General features: G+C 41.0%; 1 protein-coding gene across 1 annotated transcript in view; it reads right to left on the reverse strand.

Moving 5' to 3' along the window:
• The window catches only part of ALPK3 (alpha kinase 3), a 186,282-nt gene that overhangs the window by 43,055 nt on the left and 120,143 nt on the right, over positions 1 to 23,084 (reverse strand). The window contains exons 4-5 of the mRNA XM_082256705.1: positions 1,697 to 1,814; positions 164 to 1,613 (exon numbers count right to left, since the gene is read on the reverse strand). Of these exons, the coding sequence (XP_082112831.1) occupies positions 164 to 1,613; positions 1,697 to 1,814 (1,568 nt within the window). The remainder of the gene's footprint in view (positions 1 to 163; positions 1,614 to 1,696; positions 1,815 to 23,084) is intronic.

The raw sequence follows: 23,084 nt of genomic DNA on the forward strand, positions 1-23,084 counted from the left end.
AGCGGCTTTGAGCAGTGCTGTCAGTAACATAGTAAAGATATCAGCTGTAATTCTCTTTCCAAACATATGAGCATCTTGGCTATACTTAGGTACGTTCCAAAGCATCTTAGGCGGGATGGAAATTTTTTTTGTATGAAACAAGTAAACAAGAAAATAAACTTACTTCTTTGGGATCAAGTGAGGGTATCTTGTTGATCTCAAATGGTTGTTCCTCATGCGGTTTCTCAATATTTGTAAATGTATTCTTGTTAGCATGTGCTGATGTTACGTCAGAGGATACCTTATCAGGTACCTTTACTGGAAGAGCCTGGTTTGTTGATTTTACTTCTTTTGCTTTTTGCTCACTGCTATGACTTACTGGGACAGAGACAGAAGAATCAATGTTTCTTTCTACAACAGCTAGCTTTGGCTTAACCGCTGGCAATTTCTGACTTTGATTTGAGACTTGCCCATGTAGAGGAGCTTCAGACTTTTTCTTTGTTATTGGAGAAGTTTTGCATCCAGCAGACAATTCTCTTTGTTCTTTTGAACGTCTTGGGGCAACTTTTGGAGTATCTTTAAATTGTCCTTCAGTTGATGGTTTTGCATGAGTTACACTAGGAGCTTGCATGTCTCCCTTTGTTTTCTGTTCTCTTAAGAGTGCTGGTGGACTCTTATCTTCTTTTGTATGTTGTGGTAAGTCATCAAAATACATTTCTTTTAAAGAAAACGTGATATCTCCCTGAGTTTGCACATTACCTGGTTTTGGAATGGAGGATTCTTCTGCTCTGCTATGGGGCACAACACCGTCTTTTAATTTCATGGTATGTTTTCCTACTACAGATTTTTCACTTTTATTAGGGGCAGTGGAAGGTGCAAACCTTCTATTTAAGGTCACAGGAGATATTTCCACCTCCATTTTTTCTTCAACTGGAGATTTAGAAGTATCTTTACCAAGTCGTGATCTTCTTGGAGCAGGACTTATACCTTCTACTTTCTTTGGACTTCCTTGTACTGCTTCTTCTTTTTTGGAGTCTGATATAAGTAAAGGGGGTTCTTCTTCTTTTTTCTTCTTTTTTGCATAGGACTCTTTTGATGCTTGTGTTTTTGTTATAACTTCTACAGTTTCGTAGACATAAGCAAGGAATTCTTTACCATTTTCTTCAATATTTTCAGGTAGAGTATATCCATTCGTGGTTACCTCTTCTTTTGGTTTAGAATCCATTTCAGCAAAGCCATTGACTACAGTTTGTGGTTGCTCTACTGCCTTTGGAATTTCTTCTTGTTGCCTTGAGTTTGGATCAGGAATATGAATCTTAATTAATTCTTCTTTATCTTCTGATGAAGCTAAGGCATCTTCTTTCTTTTCAGAAGAGAACCTCCGTTTTCTCTGAATCCTTTCAGGACTCAAAGCCCTAAGTCTTTCACCCTCCTCAAAGTTCTCCTTAACTCTCCTCCTACTTTGCTCAATCTCACGCATTTTGGCTTCTGCTTTTCTTTTGAGTTTTGCAAACCATCTTTGGTGGATTTTGTATTCAGTCATTGTTCCAACTTCCAGTACTCCAGAACAGGAAACAATGCCTTTGTTATTTCTTGCTGATGCTTGATAAATTGCTGCATCTTCTTCACTGCACCTACAACATAAACTTCCTGTGATTAGAACTAAGCAATAAGTGGAGCATACATTTAAAATAATAAAACTGCATTAAAGACTCACTTGTAAATTTGTAAGGTATGCCTTTTTCCATTACGGACTATTTCATATTTTGGCATTCCACAATATCTGTCCATTTCTTCATCATCTTTGTACCACGTAACCTCTGGTTCCGGGTATCCTACAGAAATTGTAAATCATTTAAAATGTGGTCATATGCATTTTTTTATTTAAATAAAGCAGTTCTAAAAATGGCATTATTAATTTAAAGCAGTTAAATTAATCAATTTTAAACTGGTAGTAAACCCTGCTTGGTCATTTTTACCCAAAGGTAAGCCCATAATAAGGCTTACCTGTAGGTAAAATGAATGTCTCATAAACGTGTACCGTTTAGGAGATATTCACCCTGGATAAAGCCAGTTACATCTATTGGCGCATGCACTATGAAGGTCTGGCATACCCTGCCGGACCTTCAGAGCTTCAAACTAGAACCAAGGGTTCCCTCGCACATGTGTGGGAGTGACATAATCGCGGCTCCAGCCAATTACTTAGCCTGAGTGCACGAACCCAGAAGAAAGACCGGGGGAATAAGTCAGCCTGGTGACAGCACAGCTCCAAGGTGAGTATTTCATAATGCGCTAGTATGAGATGCATACTAGCACATTATTCTGTTGCCTTACATGGGTTTTTCTTTTTTCCCCAACAGCCACGGTTTACTACCTCTTTGAGCAGTGGAACTTTCTTTGAATAAAAACTACCCAGCAAAAGCTTACTTACTTCAACACATTATTGGAAAAGACCAATCTTTCCTCCAACTTTGTCCTTTCCACCATGTTTTGTTTCTCTTCTCCCTCAACCAATGGTTCAGCTGAATATCACTGTTATCACAAATCTGCCTAGTAAGATTTTATGTTCTTTCTACTCTAAGAATACTAGGACACTCAATAATAATTATAATTATAATATTAATGATAATGAAGCAGTGGACTGTGATCAGACAAAATGGTGCTTGTAGAAGATTTACACATGTGCCGTGCTGTTGCATTTCCCTATGTCATCACACTTACATCCAACAACTTCTGCAGCTTGAGTAAGACCACCTAATGGCCTGAACTTAAAGGGTAACTCCACTTTCGTGGGAAAAAAAATTGCAAATAAAGAAAAAACAATAAAGCGTATACAATTGCGACACAAATCATATTGTAGTTGAATGTTATTAAAAATTACCTTTCCTTTTCAATCTGCAGCTGTTGTAATAAAATGCAATGCAATATGACAACCTGGAGCTGTTCTGTACACAGAATGTGTACTGACCACACCCCAGAAACATACTTTCCTGCTTGTGTGATTCGCTCATCAATTTTCCCAGAAGTCTGCCTAAAATACAAGTCAGATTTCAGGCATCCCCTGCAACAAAAATGTCATTTTTGGTGAGATACTCCCAATAGGAACCTTTCTAAAGAGATGCAGGCCCAGCAGCTTTCCTCATTAGAGCCCTGCAGCTGCCACAGCTGACAGATAATTATGAAACCACTCCCATTAGACCCACTCAGCACAGAGAGACAGAGGAACAAACAATGATTTCTTCAGAATACCAAAAGGTAGAAATCTGCAACAAAGTTTGTTAAAATTAATGTATTGTACAGAGATCACCCAGAGGGGAATTTTTTTTCTCAACAAAAGTGGAGTTATGCTTTAAGCCGTCAGCCGAGACCAGCCGAGATTAAAACCTTCTATGGGCAGGCTGATTGTACCCGAGTCGATTCATCGATTGACCTGGGTACAGCCAGCATGGCGTGATTATTGCCAGTGGCTATAACTGTTAACAATAATCACTGTGTTTTTCAGGCAGGGACTGCTCCCCATGCCCCCCAGCCAGGAGAACACAAAAGCTCTGCGGGGGGGATTCAGTAGTAATGGGGAATCAAGTGAATCAAATCATGTATGATAGATCATAAATCGCATACTATCACCACTGAAATATTAGTTATGCTCTTTCCACTGAATACTCTGTTAATTTCTAAAGATAATAGAGCTCCGATCCCTGTCACCCTGTAACCCTGATGACGTTGTTCATCTTGAAACCTGTAGGGTGATGCTACAGCGATCCTGGATTGAGCTGACTGGATGAGGACTGGAAGGATCCCTGTCTTAGCACAGTGGTGATTGTTCATACTCCTCCTGGATAGCATTGAATGTCATACTGGCTGAGGCCATTCAGAAGTGCCTGTCTGGTTTTATTTTACATGTGAGTGCATTTTGATAGTTTTATAACCACTTGACCTCCCGGAGATTTACCCCCCTTCATGACCAGGCCATTTTTTGCGATAAGGCACTGCATTATTTTAACTGACAATTGCGCAGTCATGCGACTATATACCCAAATAAAATTGATGTCCTTTTTTCCCAGAAATAGAGCTTTCTTTTAGTGGTATTTGATCACCTCTGCGTTTTTTTTTTCTGCGCTATAAACAACAATTTTTAAAAAAAAAATTTTTTTTTACTTTCTGCTATAAAACATTTTCAGTAAGAAACCAAATTTCTTCATCAATTTAAGCCAATATGTATTTTGCTACATATTTTTGGTAAAAAAAAACAAAATCCCAATAAGCGTATATTGATCGGTTTGCACAATAGTTATAGCGTCTACAAACTATGGGATAGATTTATGGAATTTTTATTTAATTTTCACTAGTAATGGTGGCGATCAGCCACTTATAATGGGACTGTGATAATGCGGCAGAGAAATCGGACACTAACTGTGTACCTAACAATGTGTTTTCTCATTGTGGGGAAGATGCTTTTACTATGGGAAGGCATTGATTCATGTTTCGGCTTTGCAGGAACACAGGATAAATTCCTTCCCTACTGACAGAACGATAATCTGCCTTGTTTACATAGGAAGATCAACGTTCTGGCTCTCTGCCTAACAATCGGTGGGTACCGGCAGACATCAAGTTCATGGTACCTGCAGATCAGCGCCCACTGTGTCTAATCACAGCGCGAGCGGGTCGCTGGTGGCAGGCATGCATGCCCCAAACCCAGGAAGTGCAGGATAAAGCACTAGGTACGTGATCCTGGGCAGGAGAGCCGCCTTGCTGCCGTAAATGTACAGTATACGGTCGGCAAGCGGACAACATTTTTTCTTTTTAGTGGTGAGCACTATGGTTTGCTTCTCTTTCTTTTGAGCTTGGGAGATGGGTATCCTTTGTGATCAATTTCATCAAGTAATGTGTTGGGTCTTGTAGTTCCTCTGATTGATTGCATTTACAAAACTGGAGCAGATTGAAGATGTTCTCTGGGTCCTGGTGCCTGCCAACATGCTAAATTGACCTTTGTGGTGAGGGTCAATTTCTGGAGATAAGCACGTACCCTCTAGGGGTAGGTGGAGGATCGTGTCTTTTTACTTGGACCACATTTTCTTTGAAGAAGTGTAATTATACACTACTGGGATTTATGTTTTCCTTCACTTGGGTCAATTTTATTTTGGACTTTATTTGAATATTTTTTGAACAATTTATTTGTGCGCAACATATGAGCTGTTTTGCTTAAAGAGGAATTACAGTCTGCTACAGTCTGTTGTAATAAAAACATATTTGCCATTCTGAAGCTTCCCTCCAATCACTTTTCATATTATTTTATATGTACTGTGATTCTGTACTTGCCAAATATGCTTCAGAAATCTCCCTCCACTAAGTTTGGCTGCAGCCATTTTAACCGTGGCCAGCTGAAGCTGCTGCCTGTTCATTTCTCGGATTTACACACACACACACACACACACACACACACACACATATATATATATAGATATATATATATATATATATATATATATATATCTATATATAGACAGACACACTCACACTTTGCCTGCACATTTCTCCTCTCTCTGCAGTCTCCTGTTATCTCTGCCCTCATCCAGCCCCCTCCAGCTCTGTAGCTCTTCTTGGCTTTCCTATGACTCATCCATCCCTCCCTTGCTGACAAACTCTGACGAGAGTGAGAGAGAGAGTTGTGCATGATCTCATTAGCCTAGGCTTATTACCAGATAAGAAAGAGGTAATTGGCTGCATAAGGTATTTACTGGCAGAAAGAAAGGCTTTACTATCCAAAGTTAAAACAAAAAGGTAGACGATTTAAAAGATGAAAATATGACTGAAGAGAAGCTTTAACCGCTTTACGACCACCCGCCACAGTTGCCGCTCCTGGGCAAACCGACGTAGCTATACTATCGGTCGCGTGCAGGAGGCTAGGGGGCGAGCTCGCGCCGCCAGCGATGGGCCCCCGCTAATCAGCGTGGGGAAGCCGAAGCAGCAGGCAGGTGGCTCTGATTGCCGCCTGACACCTGCAATCGTTCCCCGCTGAGAGAGAAGAACGGTCAGCTGTTGTAAACACAGCTGACTGTTCTTCTCCCTGGAATGATCATAGAACCCCTTTGATCCTTCTATATAGGAACACAGGTCTCTATGGTCATTTCACAAGCCACGCCAACCCACAGTTAGAATCACTCCCCTAGGCTCACATTTAACCCCTTGATCACCCACACTGTTAACCCCTTCCCTGCCAGTGTCATTATTACAGTAGCAGTGCATATTTTTAGCACTGATGACTGTAGTAATGTTACTGGTCCCCCCAAAAGTGTCAAAAATGTCAGTCAGAGGTCGATCTGTCCGCCGCAATGTCGCAGTCCCACAAAAATTCAAAGGTCGGCACCATTACTAGTAAAAAAAAAAAAAATGACATAAATCTTTCCCGTAGTTAGTAGATGCAATAACTTTTGCGCAAACCAATCAAAATACGCTTATTGCGATTTTTTTTTTACCAAAAATATGTAGCGGAAAAGAAATTGGCCTAAAATGTTAAATTTTGGGAATGTTATATAGCAAAATGTGAAAAATATTGTTTTTTTTTTTTTTCAGAATTGTCGCTCTTTTCTTGTTTATAGCACAAAAAATAAAAATCGCACAGGTGATCAAATACCACCAAAAAAAAGCTCTATTTCTGCAGTGCCGAATCGCAAAATATGGCCTGGTCAGGAAGGGGGCAAATCCTTTCCGGTCCAGAAGTGGTTAACAAGTTATTTTTGGAAAAATGATTTTTGGAAAAACTTTCATTCACACATAGCGTATTTCCACATTTTTGATGGATAGTTTTATTGCAGTTGTTTATATGACATTTGTAATAATTTTTGTTTGGTTTTCAATGCAGCATATCTATACAAAAATATTCATGTTTGACTCAGCAAACGGGACAACACACTTTAGTGCCTGTGTTGACGGGCTTCCAGTATCTTTGCTTCAAAGGGTTGTTACTTTCCCATACAAAGCTATGGGAATGCAAACCCCACTTAAAGCAGGTCAAATCAAAATGAAAATGAGGTTAAGGGAAAGTCAAAGGCATCTGTCAATGTATTCTGAATGATGTCAGAAGCATCTCAAACTAATGTCTAACGGATGCCATTGACCATAGGTGTGCACAGGTTAAGGTTTATTAGCATATACATTATCTAATATTTCTTTACATCATCATTTGCATATCAACATATACAATATGGCCTGAAGTCATAGAGATTTAACACTTTATTGTTTAAAAAAAGTAGTGTAATGACTGAAAAAAAATAAAATAAGACATTTTCATTGTATGGTGTGCAGTTATGTTTCAAGCAAGCATAAAATAAATATATTTTGGAGGAATGAGTTTCTGATTTTTTATGACATTATCATAAACAAGTTGTGTGTATAAAGAGGTTTTCTATTATAATTTATAAAGGACAGTTAGAGTATAGATACCCATCACCTGTCCCCATCCTTGCTGATGTAAAAGAGAGATTAACTGTATTGTCGGAAATAAATAAATAAAGTTATTGGCAGTACTTTAGAGGTGATGTGCAGCAGAGATTAACTGTGCTGGAGCTACAATTTAAGAGAAAGCGAATAGTGTTATATAATATAATAGCCTGTTCTTGCGTGTTTGAGATTTCAAAAAACCTTATTCAGTCAAAACTAGTACACTGGAATCAGTTCTCTCTGTTTTGCTGTTGGTAACTAAGGCTCATTGATGTTGATTCAGTAAAGGAGTAGAGGATGTTCACCTAGCAAAGTGAATTTTCACTTTGCATAGGGGTTGATTTACTAGAACTGGAGCATGCAAAATCTGATGCAGTTCTGCATAGAAACCAATAGACGTCCATTTTTTTTTTTTTTTTTTGGTAAAGCTTAATTGAACAAGCTGGAGTTGAAAGCTGATTGGCTACCATGCACAGCTGCACCAGATTTTGCACTCTCCAGTTTTAGTAAATCAACCCCATAGTGTATGTTCTCTTTACAAACTTAAGGTGTTAGTAAACCCACAGCAGTAAAATCAAACTGTATATGCAGTAAAGGATGCTTTTTATACTCACTGTGGAACCTAAGGGGTTCATCCTCTGCATTGTGTAAAAAGGCTGTTTGATCCTGTCTTCTCTGACCCCCCCCCCCCCCCCTTCTTATACTGATCCCAATCCATTTTCTGATAAGACAGAGCCTTTAGAGTCAAGCTCAGTTTGGTGTGTATTGCTAGAGAGTTTTCTTTTTTTGGGAGGGAGCATGTGATCAGCACAGGGCCAATCAGCACTGTTCAAATACAGGGTCAGAGTGCCTGCAGCCTCATAGGGACAGTCAGAGTAGAATGAAAACTCCTCCTACAAGCTTTACCAGACACTGATAGAAGTCCCAAGACTGCTATTTACTACTGATGAGAAAAAGCATTTAGCAGTTTATATTTACTAAAATATTTGCATTTCCATGATCTGTGTACTGTGGAAGACCAGATCTAGTGAATGCAGGGTCCTGGGTTTAGTAACACTTTTATGGTAGTGAATATTAATGCATTCTCTGGCACTTCACGGGTATTCAAAGTGAGCACAGCTTCACTTAATTAATTAACATTTGCTTTACAAAATTATCATACACATTTGCATCTAACCCTATAAAAATACAACTCAATCGTTAGCCAGTCTAACAAATCTGTATCAAGACTAACTATACTCTACATGCAAACACCACACAGAAGCCTGCTGTGAAGTGTTAATACTTATTACGTGTTGAATGTGTTAATACACAATGCATTTTGCAATCAAAACGTGCGTCATCAGGACGTTCTTGACCTGGACTTCCTGATGACGCACGTTTGATTGCGAAATGCATTGCGGTCCAAGCCTTACTTTCTGAGTCCACTACGACGACGGCGGAACGCACGGTGGAACGCATGCTGACCGTCGCCATACTACCTGTGAATACAGAGCTGTGAAGCCATATTTTTAATTTGATTTAATCCCCGTTTCTTTTCCCATCGTTAAGTAACAATAAGCAAGTGGAAATTGGCATGTCTCCTATTATTGTAATATATATGTTTTGATGAAGGGGATCATTTAGCCACCTCTATGAAGTTGAATTTTCTTTCCCCTCTCCATTCCTTGGTCTCCCCAATAACCCCCTTATTTTTCTCCCCCTTCCTATATAGTTTTTGCCCCTCCCCTCTTTTTGGACACCTTGGGGATCGAGTATATTATGAAATGCAGTTTAGTCTATTCTATTCTGATGGATATATATATATATTTAATTCCCGTTTAGATATATCTTCTGCTCCAACTTCGTTGCCTGCCAGTGGATTAAGTCCGTATATTTAAGTTTGGTCCCGTCTGCACTAATATGGCCGACCCTCTGGGGAGGCTTTCTTGGCCCCCTATGGTGTACGGTCAGGGTCATGGTTTGGCTATCCCGGTGACATGTCCTACTGGATTATGATATTTTTTTGACAATCATGAAGTATGGTAAGCATGCATTCTTTTTAACAAATAATGTATAAAACACAATCTTGTTAGAAAAAAATGTTGATATACAAAAGATGTGTAGTATATTAATGTTATAATGATTGGCATCACTATTTATGTTTTCTTATTCTCTCTTTCTATCACTTTAAAATTTTGGAAGGTGAACCAACTGCCTTTATTCCTGATGAAGCAGTGACTGTATAGATCAGTCCGCGAAACGCTTTGAATGGGCAGACCCCAGAACATCCATTCACCTACGTGTTTGTCAAATGAACTAATTATTGTATACATTGATTTAATACAATTGTTTTTAATATGGTTTTCTGAATAAAATATTGTATATTTTTCTATATATGCTTACCTTCTTTACTTGATGTACCGAATCCTATATAGTCCCATATACAAATATGACCATGACTAGGTTCTAGGACTAGCAGGTCAGATATTTTGCTACAATCAAATACTTACTCTCAGGGATTCGGATTTGTTACAGAGAACAGAGTTGATTACATATTTTTATTATTAACCACTTTTTTAACATCACTATATGGACTGTTAGGTCACTTGAGTGACCACTTGCACGCTAGAAAGTCACTGATTGGGTTATAAATTCACCATTTAGGTCACCTATAAGCTTAAATAGAGTAACACAAGTGTCACTAGCGGTGATAATTTTTATCACCTTCACTGATAATTAGTTCTTCAAAAATAAAAAGAAACTGCACTTGTCACTTCACTTTGAACTATTTTGCCTTGTACTGTTTTTTTACTGGTTTTTATTGATTCTTCATTGTGATTTGACTGCTATTGAGCACACCAAGCACTTTAGATTCACAACCACCTCACCATACCAGGATACCTAAACCATATGGTTCATTGATGCCTGGGAAAGCACTGCACATTCAAAATTGTTTATCACCGCACATAATTATTTAATGTGATTATTTTGTATGTCATAGTTTTACTCAAGAGCACCTGAGCAATTCATTTGAAGTGTGTACAACACATTCTACTACTTTGTATGCACGGTTGGAGCATTCACATTATTATTTAATACACTTCATTTTATCAGCGCCCCCACCCTTTTACATTTACTATTTTTAATCGTGCAAACACTTTTAAAATTCAAGGGTAGCAGATAAACCGTCAGGAGTGTTTAAATACCACCCTAAACCAAACACCTTCACACCCCTTCTATTCACTAATATCACACTGACTGCATCTCTGTAATGCATGAAACAGATAACTAAGCAATATACATCATGTGCTTGCTTTAGTCTCCAGCCAGGCAAGAATGTAAATGATACACAGTTTGCACAAACTTGACAAAGTCATGCAGATATAACAATTTGTGCTGGATTGATGTAGCACAAGAAAGTCACCTTTCTAGTTTATTAAATACATGCTTATTCAATGATACCCCACTGCCATGAAACTATCTGGTGGGTTGTCGCAGGATTTGACTAACACAGACCCTCAAACTACAGCCTGTGGAAAGGGCACAGCCTACTGCTTGCCGCCTACCGGGACTCCCTAAATCCCATGACATCAACAACTGGGCACTATTCTTCCAACTGATACCAATTAGGAGGTACTACTCCCCCTATTGACATTAACCATGGGGTGCCATTCCTCCCACTGACACCCCTGATGGGGCACTATTCCTGCCATTGGCATTAATTATAGGGGAATATTTTTCCTACTGACCCCAACCATGGGGCACTATTCCTCCTAGTTACACTAACTATAGGGCACTATTTTCCCCACTGACACCAATTATGGGGCACTATTCCCCCTCACACTGACCTCCAATGCTGGGGCATTTTTTAACTCTCATTGACCACTGACCCCGGGTTAATTTTTTTTTCCCAATAATGCTGGGGCACATTTTTTTTATGTTGAATCTTTTTTATTGAAATTGCAAGCACAATATGACATATCGACAAATGCAATAACATGTCAGTAAAGTACAAATGGGTCAAAGGGGCCTGATCATATCAGTGCCCACATATGTGACTAATGCAAGTATCGAAAACAATCAGTCCATATACATATGAAATAGGACACAGCCCTCAATTCCAAAATACAATCAAGATCATACAGTGTACAAATACATGGATCTTAAAAGTAGAAGAGAGAACAAAGCATATGGCTACTGTATGTATGAGGGGCATGATACCAACGCAAATAATCCTATAAAAGGGACACTTCTAAAACTTAGTATAATAACAGATCAGCAGAAAGAGTATTATCACGAGAAGCAAAAAAGGAGGGGAGCGAAATAGCGAAATAGGGAAGAAAAAAAAAAGGGGGGGGGGGGTAATTCTGGGGCACTTTTATTGCAATTAATTAATCACTAACCCTGTGCCATTTTTTTACCTACCATAAATGCCATGGAACTTTTACTCTAATTGACCATCAACACCACTGGCTGCTGTCTGGCCTTTGCCTAATTTATTAGAGTCATGTTAACTGTAAGTCACAGTAATTGAGTAATCCCAAAAAACGTGTTGCTTTATTTGGTCTCTTTATAATAAAGATCCATTGGGAAATGAAGATTGGTGTGCTGGTGACATCTGCGTTAGTGATGTACGGGACAGTGAAATAAACCACAGCATGTGTGGAGGAATGTAGATACCTTACAGGTTTATCAGACGTCATCTCTATAAGAGAGCAAAAATTCAATGAACAGGTGGCAAGACAGGTAAGTATAGTGCGTGCTGGCTGGTGAGCTAAGCTGGGAATTTTCTTTGGTTTTGTTTTACATGTGTTGCCCTTCCATGTGCTCGTTGCTGCGAAGGTCAGTTATAGGTGAGGAGTCCAGAAAGACTGTCACAAGGGGACACACAGGTAATGATAGAAAGGCTTTATTGAAAAAATGAAATAACACCAATAATACAAGAAAATACGACCACCAGCTCACAGATTAAAAATAAACAACGTTGTCATGAATAAAAGAACCAGGATTGGAAAAGCACACATGCGTTGCCCTCTGCATTCACACAATCATTCAAATTGCATAAAGATGTCTGGTCAGTCTCAAATATAAGCAGTGAATAAGATATGCTGAAGGTCTTGTATCCTGTAAGGAAATCGCAGAATAAAGGCAGCAACTGTTGTGGCACTAACAGTTCACCCTAGTGCTGGTGCAGACAGAGCACAGGAAATTCCACACTCACAAGTACCCAATATAAATGGGCAGGTTCCAAGTAAAGAGTGGCCGTTCCAAAGTATAAACATATAAGAAATGGGGGAGGTGCACTGTAGTTCAGTCCCAAAGCATTGGATATATATGGTGTCCACAAAATAGCAAGCAATTCAACCCCGTTGTCATGAGATATATCAGCAGACTGTCCTAATTCACTTTACTCTGGCCAAACAGTGAACTGTGTGGTTCAGTTGAAAGTCCCGCCGTGTATTCTTGGTGTTATTTCATTTTTTTCACTAAAGCCTTTCTATCTTTACCTGTGTGTCCCCTTGTGACAGTCTTAGCCTCGGTTCACACTAGGGCGACCTGTGAGGCGACCTGGTCGCCTCACAGGTCGCCGCAGGTCGCCTCCCATAGGGAAGCTGCGAACCCGTTCTAATAGGAGCGACACAAGTCGCTCCGACCTAGAAAAAGGGTCCGGAGCTTCTTTGGGGCGACCAGGAGGCGACCGCCATAGACTTCAATGTTATGAAGTCCGTGGCGGCCGCTCCGAGGTCGCGGCGCGCTACTCGCACCGCGATCTCGGAGGTCGCCCCTGAAAGTAGCGTCGCGCTAGTGTGAACCGACGCTTAGAGTTCTGGTCTCCCTTTTCTTTATTATTCCATTACTTCTGTCATAGGACTGCATCAAATCTTCAGCTTTGAAGATAAGATATATTAAGGCAATAGGAGTACCATAAGAATCCTTTGTAATCTCCCTTCAACAATGTGGATTTGATCCGGTGGAGACCCCCCCAGAGGGCATTTGTTTGTACTGTTGGAATACTGGTGAGAGGACGCACTGGACACCTTTGCTGCCATTGTGCTATATGCTAGATGACCTGGCAATTTTGTTTGTTGGTTTTGTATCTAAAGCCAAAACTTTTTGTTTCAATTTAAAATAAAGCAGGTTTTTTGAGGCACGCTATGTTATATGAATGGGGGTCACAAAAAGAAATATAAGCTACAGCAGGCAGACAATAAAAAAATGAAAATTACATATAAAATGCTAACATTTAAAATGTGTGCTTACTGAAAATATATACTGTACAGTATATATATATATATATATATATATATATATATATATATATATATATATATATACACACATACTGTATATTTTCTGTCCATTGATATCTATCTTACATACGAATACCCCGCTTAGCTAAATGCCATTCTCTAGCTAATAAAAGCAGAGATGAGATGAAGAGATGAAGTTGCCATTAATGCAGTATGGGGGGAAAAAAAAACAAGCATTCTTTGATCAGTAGCATACCCCCCCCCCCCTCGTTCCCCCTTAGTGGTGAAATTGGATGGTACTACAAGGCAAAAGGTGTTGTGACAAGTATCAAAGTCCTGCAGAGGAAAGGAAATGCAAGATAGAAATAATATACAGGCTAACTTGTGCCAGGACATCATTATGAAATCAAGGCTTCACAAGGTACAAATGCCTTGTGGATGAGGTAATGTATCAGAAAAGTCATGAGAAAGATGTTCCATGTGTTTCTGAGAGGAAACAGAGCTGAAGTGAAAAAGCCTCAGCTGCTGTGTTGGGGAAGAGATGAAGCCAGGGTGGAAGCCTCTGCTATCCCTACATCAGCTCGCCATCTCCTGCCTTGTGCAAGACCAAGCTGTCAAACTGACAGCTCAATTGTGCAGATTATACTAAATAAGCAGCTCTTTCAATGTAATCACTGGGGCTCCCACTTCAGAGTGACATCAGCCCTGATAAGCAGAGCACAGTGGAGCAGCTGTCAAAGTGATAGCACTCTCCCAGCATGATCAGCGGCACTGGGCTGTCAGTGTGACAGCTGAGTCCTACTCTTTATTAATTTATGAATGAAGTCTACTATTTATGAATCAGTGTTATGTGTCAACTGTTAACATTTAGCCCCTATTAACACTTTAAAGTCTATTTATAAAAATTTGTGGTGTGAATGTCTCAGCATTCACGTAAAAGTCATGAAAAATAGCTATAATGTTTGATATATGTGTGAAATGTCAGGTTCTACTTGTCGCCTTCACAGAGCGAATGTAGCATTACCTAAATAAGGATCCTAAGAGAAATTTGACTTAGAAACATTCAACCAATAGAGGAAATAGGCAATAGCCTAACATTATAGGCTAAGAACATTTGACCAGAAAAGGAAATATTAGGAGGGAAACCTCTGCACTGTAAATGAAGGGGTGTATTTATAAAAAAAAAAGGCAGTTGTTCATTCTGGAAAAATGCATGTACATTTGATTTGAGTGAATAAAGGCAAAATGCATGTCATTAGTCTATTTTCTTTTCCTTGAGAAAGTTTTTTATTTACAAGAGCAGAATGAATCAGGAAAACACCACATTATGATCAAGGAGCTGATGATCATATTAAATAAATATTTAGATATAATGAATCAGCTACTGCAGAACAAGAACTACTATACAGAAGCAATACAAATTGAGGAGACTAAACTGTTGTCTTTACAACAGTTTAGCAAATTGTAACCCTTTGTAGATGGCCTAAAATAAACAATGTAGTTCTGTCTATGCAACATTGTACCATTTTCTGTATCGCAGTCCCCTCTGCAATAGCTAATTTATTACATTATTGGTGGTAAGCACAGGAATCTGCATACACTTAGCAGAGGTCTTCCTCATAATATTTACTCCTCTGGTCGAATGTTCCTAGCCTATAGTATTTTCTATATATTTCGAAAATTAAAAAAAAAAAATGTTTTGTATCATAAACACAATTGTAGTTCCTTTATTTAAAGGTAACTAGATATAAACTATTTTAATTCCCAGATGGCAAAAATAATTTTGGAAAAAAAGTGGGAGGCACATATACAAACTGTTGTAATTTCTACACCGCTCACCTGATTTGGATGTAAATACCCTCAAATTAAAGCTGAAAGTCTGCAGTTAAAGCACATCTTGTTTATTTCATTTCAAATCCATTGTGGTGGTGTATAGAGTGAAAAAGATTAGAATTTTGTCAATGTCCCAATATTTATGGACCTCACTGTACCTCTGGTTCATCACATTTAGGTCTGGAAAAACAGAAAAGGCCGACTCGAAGGTAGGTTGATTTAAACAGACACACGTCTGTTTACATCTGCCTGCCCATATCTTGTGTCTCAGCAATGCAGACAGACTGGTAGCAGGTTATCATCTTTATTAATCACATACACTTCCTGCTCTAATATCTCCTTCTGTCTTTTAAAGCTCTTCCAGGCTTCCAGATATTTGTGGCTGTGTGGTAGGATTACACACATCATCCCAAGTAAGCTAATCAGGGGTAGTGTCCTGCCCAACCAAAGTTTCTTAAAAAAGTACTAACTTGCGCACATGCCACGTTTATCCATATTCCAGCCCATAGGGTAATGTTCTCAATTGGCTGTGGATTTCTGCAGGATTAGATGGACTGGAGTTAAACTTTGACTTAGTTGGTGGCTTCCTTATCTCCACCCACTGACCAGGAATGAGGTTAGCCATTTTGGCATTTCCTTTGGCATCACTAAGTTTTTGCTTTGACCAGGTACCAGTTCACTCACAACCTATCATCAGTTTTGCAGACAATTCCTCAATGATCCTAAAGGAGCTAACCTGTAGTACAACAGTAGTTCTACAGTAGTTGAAATAAATTTTAGACCGCTGTCTTTGACCTTGAACAGGAGCCCCATGACCCCATAGTATCTTAGCAAAGTAAGTGTATCAGGCCCCATAAGCAGCTCTTCCCTAAATGTTATGTTTGTAGTATTTCCAGTAAGCTGGTCTCTAATCTTTTTATTCTGTAAGGGTCCAAATTTGCAGGGTATTGTTAACAGTCTCAGCTCAGCAACATGGTGGTGAATAAATTCCCCCTCACTCTTACAGAGTCTGCGAAAACTAACTCTGTCCACTATAGCATTTATGACTGGTCTAAAATACTGTTCCAAGGGTGGTACTGTAGTTGTGTATGAAGAATCTTCTCCCAGAGTTGAGAAAATCCAAGAGCCTTCTGAACCCGAACCTAACAAGTTAAGCCACACAGCCCTTTGTCTCTCAAAGACTACAGAACCTAACAAATACACAACACCAAAGAACTTGTATGGAGCTTCCGATCAGGTCCTCTTGAAAACAGACTGATCAGAATGCCTGCATGAAAGGGGCCTAAGAGGAAAAGCCATGTGGAAGAGATACAATATGACAAAGCGTAAGAGATAAAAATTAAAGTACAAGTATATTTTAGGTTTTTTTAATGTACAGAATATATAAACTGCCAACAGCACTTTACAAAATAAAGTAAGACAGTACAGTTGCAATACAATTTAAGACGAGAGTGTAATATGTTGGGGAATTTGTAGCTCATTGGCAGCGCCAAACAGTGAATTTACTCCACACTAGAAGTATGTTTCAGGGCTTTTTCTGCCCACTTTTATTTAAAACAAAGCAAAAAGAAACTTAAAAGTTCACATGGATATCTTCCTACGCAGGAGGTTCTCACCATCGATGCGATAAACATAGAACATTCAGCCTTGTGGCTCTTATTTGCAGCTTTACTGCTTAGGCCTCCTGCCTTGATCCTTCAGACCGTCAAACCTTTTGTCAGCTCTGACTGTTTCTCCTACAGCTCCCAGCTGCTACATCCTTACAGGCTTGGCCTTTGTCTGTCCTGACCTGAACAGTATTGAGCAATGTGCTCCTCACAGCTCCCTTTACAGGCTTACCCCCTTCGGTTGGGTGGGGCCACTCACCTCCAATTCTGGCTCCAACATAAACCCAGCACACACTTAAGCCATTAGTGTGCCTGTTTCCTAGAAAATCTGGCCCAGACTATCATTTTAAGCAGTGGCATGGGCTCAACCTGCCCCTTTACCCCCCCTCACTTTTTTTTAGCACCAGAGGAGAAACATACCAACTCTTTACACTGGCACCACTGTGCCTGCTACCTCCTCCAGGGGTCCAAACCCATCTGATCTTTCTAAAGGGGCACTCTACCCACATATTTTCCGGGTCTGCTTCCACAAGCACTTTTCCTGACCCTTGGGTCCCACTGAACTCTCTACCATCCCCAGGACTACTCTCCTCGCAAACTCCTATCACATCTGTCAGGGAACCAACCCCCTCACTACCTGTATCATCCTTAACCAGCACCATGTGTTCTTCAGGTTCGACAATACCTGTGTGGTTACCCTTGGCAACCAATTTTTTAGAAGTCCACAACTCAGGCTGTCTGAGGAGGGACCACATGCAGACAAGCAGTTAATCCCTATGGGACCTTCCCAAAGTTTCTCATCACCCCCTTATATCCAACACTCCAATAGCGACTGTCCTACCAATGAACATTTTTCACCACACTATTCCACACCAATCTATTTAGCCATTTCTGTTCTTTCTGGTATTTTTAATACCTCTGACCTGTTTAACAGTGCTCCAGGGTGCTTCTCTGTAACGCTCCTGCGTTTTATGTATGATGTGGATTTTCAGCTGCAGAAATATTCCACTTCAGTAGTCATGTAGAGAAACGCTGAGACACCATTCCCAACTCTCAATGACTCATCATGTGTGGAGGATCTCAATTCAGCAAGTAAATACACACACTCAATAAGATGTTTCCTAGAGTGGTTTATGTATATAGTAACACAGTGATGATAGGCTGAAGAGACAGGTTGGGTAGAGATGGTAGATGACAGACACTTGAAAGGAAATGTTCTTGAAAGTAAGATAGTAGCAGATGAGATGCAGATAGGTTTAGCAATCATGTATGGTAGCAGATGACAGAGTAGCAGGTGGTCATACAAGAGAGATCAACCCAGTGCAAGAACAGGTGGTAGTAGGCTCAAGAGCTAGCAATCTTAGATAATGCAGATGTAGTAATAGTCCTTAGTATGCAGAGCTAGATAGTGTAAGCTTTAGTATGAAAGTTATAGAGGTTTCCCCTATGGGGTACTTATCACTAATAGCAATGTAGCAGAGGAGAGGTTCGGCAAGAGCGGATGATCCGGTAGCGGGATACAGGGATCAGCGCAGCGTGGTTCCGACAGCGAGGTAAGCTTGCAAGCATGAGAGCTTCAAGACAGGTTAGCATCAAGGCACAAAGCAGTTTGAACGAACACATGTGAGTGAGAGTCGGCGATCTAAATAGCCATCAGTCCGGCGCTCAGTGATGACAGCATCAGTCTTAAAGGTGTATGCGCACCTTACCAAAAGAGAATGGAGGGGCGCATACACTTATGAAAGAGTAATTAGGGTACCCAAAGGTACCAGAACATTACATTCTCATACTCAACACCAGCATGAAGCAATCCAGCACACTGTGAGACAACTTTTAACATTAACACAAAACATTGCGTCATATAACTCCAACATTGGCTATCTCTGTGCAGTACAGCCTGTAATATCCAGCTCCAATTAGCAGTACCCCTGTGGTACAAGCTTGTCTATATTCCTGTTGCATACTTTCCTGGATCACTAGGCTCATCTAAATTGGGTGCTGTAGCCACTGCCAGCTGGACACTGGATATAACAGATCAATGCACATACTCGCCAGCACACCATGGATCTTCAATTGGAGTCCAAAACTTTTATTGCAGAGGTAACATCACAAAGAACAAGTGCAACATTTCGGAGCCTTGCACGACCCCTTTGTCAGGCATGTGATAAAAAAGATCCATGGTGCACTGACCCCATAATACAAGTTCTCCTGACCCAGGAGAGGATGGCAAGATATACACTGGCTGTACACTCCATGATTCTAACATTTCTTCGAACACGTCTGTCATCACATAACACACTACATCATTCTTTTCTTCATGCGCTGTGGGCAAAATTTCTGCTGTGTGTTCACGCTCACTCGGACCTTCTGTCATGAGAGGGTTAATCTCTACAACAGCCAACGCACCCTGGTTTAGAGATTGCTCTGCATACCCTTCTCATGGCACAGCAGCAGTAGTGTCCTCCTTATTTTTACACCACACTTTGTTCAGTAACACAAGTACCTCCTTGCTCCATGCATCCCAGTCTGTTTTAAAGTGTTACTAAACCCAGGACCCTGCATTTACTATATCTGGTCTTCCACAGTCAAGGCCCCTGTTAGAAATCATGGGGCCCGTACAGTCTTTCTGGTGGGGCTCCCTTCCACTCCACACTCGACCCCAAACAAAATGCATTTTCTTGCCGTTTTCATATGCATGCAGGACCAACATGTGCATTTGCAATTGTGATAAGCACAAAGGAGTGGGGGCAGTTTGAATTTCATTTACATTTTATTTTATTTTTAAAAAAAATTACACTGTATCTTTAAATGTTTACTTTTTTTCTTTCTTTTTTGCTATCACAAGGGATGGACAACATCTCTTGTGATAGCACAGGTCATTATAGGTCCTCTTTATGGAGAGATCTGGGGTCTTTGAGACTCCATATCTGTCCTCTGGTCTCCAAAGCAGTTCAGGTGCAAAGTATTAATGTGTGTTGTGTTATACATGTTTTATATATGCATTATTTCATCATTTTTGTCCAGTGCAGTGCACGGTACTGCATCACCATGCTTTGTGGTGTGCTGTAACACATGCGCTCCACTGCCTTTGTGTCAGTCAAAATAAACTGCCAGTTGGTCCCTATGGAATCACTTCCATCGCTAGCAATCAAGATTAAGTAGTTTTCAGAGAGATAGCAATTCCATAGAGGTAGGTGGAAGGTTCTCTGCCACAGAAGCTTTGTGACTAGCAACAAAGTCTCCCACCTGACATTAGCCTGAGTGGAAGGGGCTTCTCTGAAAAATGACACTCTTCTTGAATATTGTGACAAAACAGGAATTAATTCATACAGACTTGTTTGGCAACTAGGAGGTACAATTTAGGTTTTACTCCTCTGCTCTGACCCTATCACTGCCTACCTGAGTCTCTATCCATCTCTGTCCTTCTCAGTTCAGGACCTTTCAGGATCATGCTGGCTTCTTCCTCCCGTAGGAAGCTGAGTTCCAGCCAGTCTATGCCCGAGTCAGTCATATCTGTGGCAGGGGATCTTTTTAATTATTATCTACCCGTCATTCCTCCGATCTCAGCCTCCCTGTGCACACAGCTACTACAACTTTGCCCCAGCAGCCAGGACACAACTGCAGACTGACAGCCTCCACAGCCAATCTGTGCGGAGCTTGGCACATGCAGCCATGTTCACCTCCTGCTGTTTCCTCTCATCAGCCTCAGCCTGCCGCCTCACATCACAGTGCCTGCAGACGGGAGGCAGAAGCAGGGTGGAGAATCATAATATCACTCCACCGGCCAGGACTCCTGAGTAGCGAGGCGGCATGATGTACATGCGTCCCAAAAATTAAGAAAAACTCCCTCCACTACGCTCACCTCCTGGGCCCTTATATTGACCTGATGGGGCCCAGGCAAATGTAATTACACCCCCCCCCCATAAGCAAGTAGGAATGGGGGAGAAGTTTAGCAAGCTCAGTAATGAACTGTAATGCTGCCTGGGCCCCCCTCTGGAGCTGATAGGGCAGGGCCCGGTACAACAGGACCAGTTGTACTGCCCCTACAGCAGCCCTGCCCACAGTACACAGAACATGGAAATGCAATACTTTTAGTAAAAACTGCTAAATACCTTTTTCACCAGCAGTTAGAGCAGTCTTGTGACTTCTATCAGTGTCTGGTTAGAGTTTGCAGGAGGAGTTTTCATTCTTTTGTGACTGTCCTATAAGGCTGCAGGATCCCTGACCCTCTGCCTGGACAGTGCTGATTGGCCCTGTGCTGATCACATGCACCCTCCCAAGAAAAAAAAACCTCTCTATGCACACAAAACTGAGCATGTATAGCTTGTCCCCAAGGCTCTGTACTATCAGGACACAATTTGGGGATCAGAGAAGACAGGATCAAGCAGTCTTTTTACACAACGTGAAGGAATAACCCCTTAGGTTCCACAAAGAGTATAATAAGCATGCTTTACTGCATATACAGACTGATTTTACTGTTGTGGGTTTAGTAACAATTTAGGATCACATTGTATTAACTCATCTTCAGACAGCATTGGTTTTAATATCACTGTTTCACCACAGTGCACTGGCAGTGCTTCCTGCATTTCATACATCTTTGCATTTTTAGCCTAAAGCAGGCTGCATTAACCCATTTTTCAGACGACCATTTTTAACCTCATTAGTAAGCAAAACATTATACTCAGTTTTACCCTGTGTTTCCCCACTATACAGGGTACTACACAGCAGCAAGTCCTTTTTGAAAGCGAATCTACTCACCGAACCTGCCACCACTACACCAGTACAAAGTTCAAAAACAGTCCCTTTCAAATTTTTATCACACTGTTTGGCGTTTCTCTAGGTATATTTATCCTTTAGCCACCGGATACAACCACAGACACCCTGCTAGGTGTCACAGGCTGATCAGACATCCCAGCCCTCTCTGTGGGGATGATGAGCCACCTCTTCACTGCAGCTCCACCCAGGTGACAGTTTTTCTTGCCTTGGGGGACTACGCACTCCCAGTAGAGATTTCCCAGCTCTCTCTAGATCAGATTGCTGTTTTGTACCTATTGTAGTCATCTCAGTCAGGGCCCATCAAACGGTACACCCCATGGAACTCCTCTGTCAGAAAAGGGTACACTTATTCAGCCCAGTGGCCTCTGAATGAAACCAAAGTCTCAAATTCAGCCAGAAAGTCCTCAAAATGCTCATCAGGCAACATAGACTGTATCACTCTTCCATTGGCATGGGCAACAGAGCCCATCTTTGCAGTTACAGACACAGTTCTCCAGAAATTTTTTTTGGGCGTACTGTCTCTTCAAGACTGCAAGGCAGTACACATTTAACTGTTCACACAGCAAAGTACAAACAGACAGCCTCTGGCAACTCATGATTTTAGCCATTCAAGGATCTGGAACTTTGGCATCTGTGCCCATAGCCTTTCCTCCACCAATTGTGACAAGTTGGGAAATTTGTCAGAGGCGTAACTTGAACCTTCAGGGCCCCGATGCAAGAAACCATGAAGGGCCCCCCAGACCCCTGGCCGGGGCCCTTCCCTTCAAGCCCGGGGCTCTTCCCACTAATCCTGGGGCTCTTTACTCTCGTTGCATGTCCATTTATTACGGTCCCACAGCAGGATCCTTTCACAAGTTCTGCAGTGGGCCCCCTTCCTGCAATTTCGGGGCCTCCCCACAGTGGTGCAATGCCAGGACCCGGTCGCAAGTGTGACCTTTGAGATCCTGGAAGTTCACCCACTGGTTTGCTACCGGGCCCCCTGGAGCATGGGGCCCGGTAGCAATTGCAACCCCTGCAACCCCTGTAGTTACGCCCCTGAAATTTGTAGCTCATTGGCAGCGCCAAAGAGTGAGTTTACTCCACTCCAGAAGTATGTTTCAGGGCTTTTTCTGCCCCTTTTTATTGAAAACAAAGTGAAAAGAAACAAAAAGTTCACATGGATATCTTCCCACGCAGGGGATTCTCACCATTAATGCGATAAACATAGAATTTTTTG

Source organism: Pelophylax lessonae (genome assembly GCF_965119305.1).
Source record: "Pelophylax lessonae genome assembly, chromosome: 4".
NCBI lineage: Eukaryota > Metazoa > Chordata > Amphibia > Anura > Ranidae > Pelophylax > Pelophylax lessonae.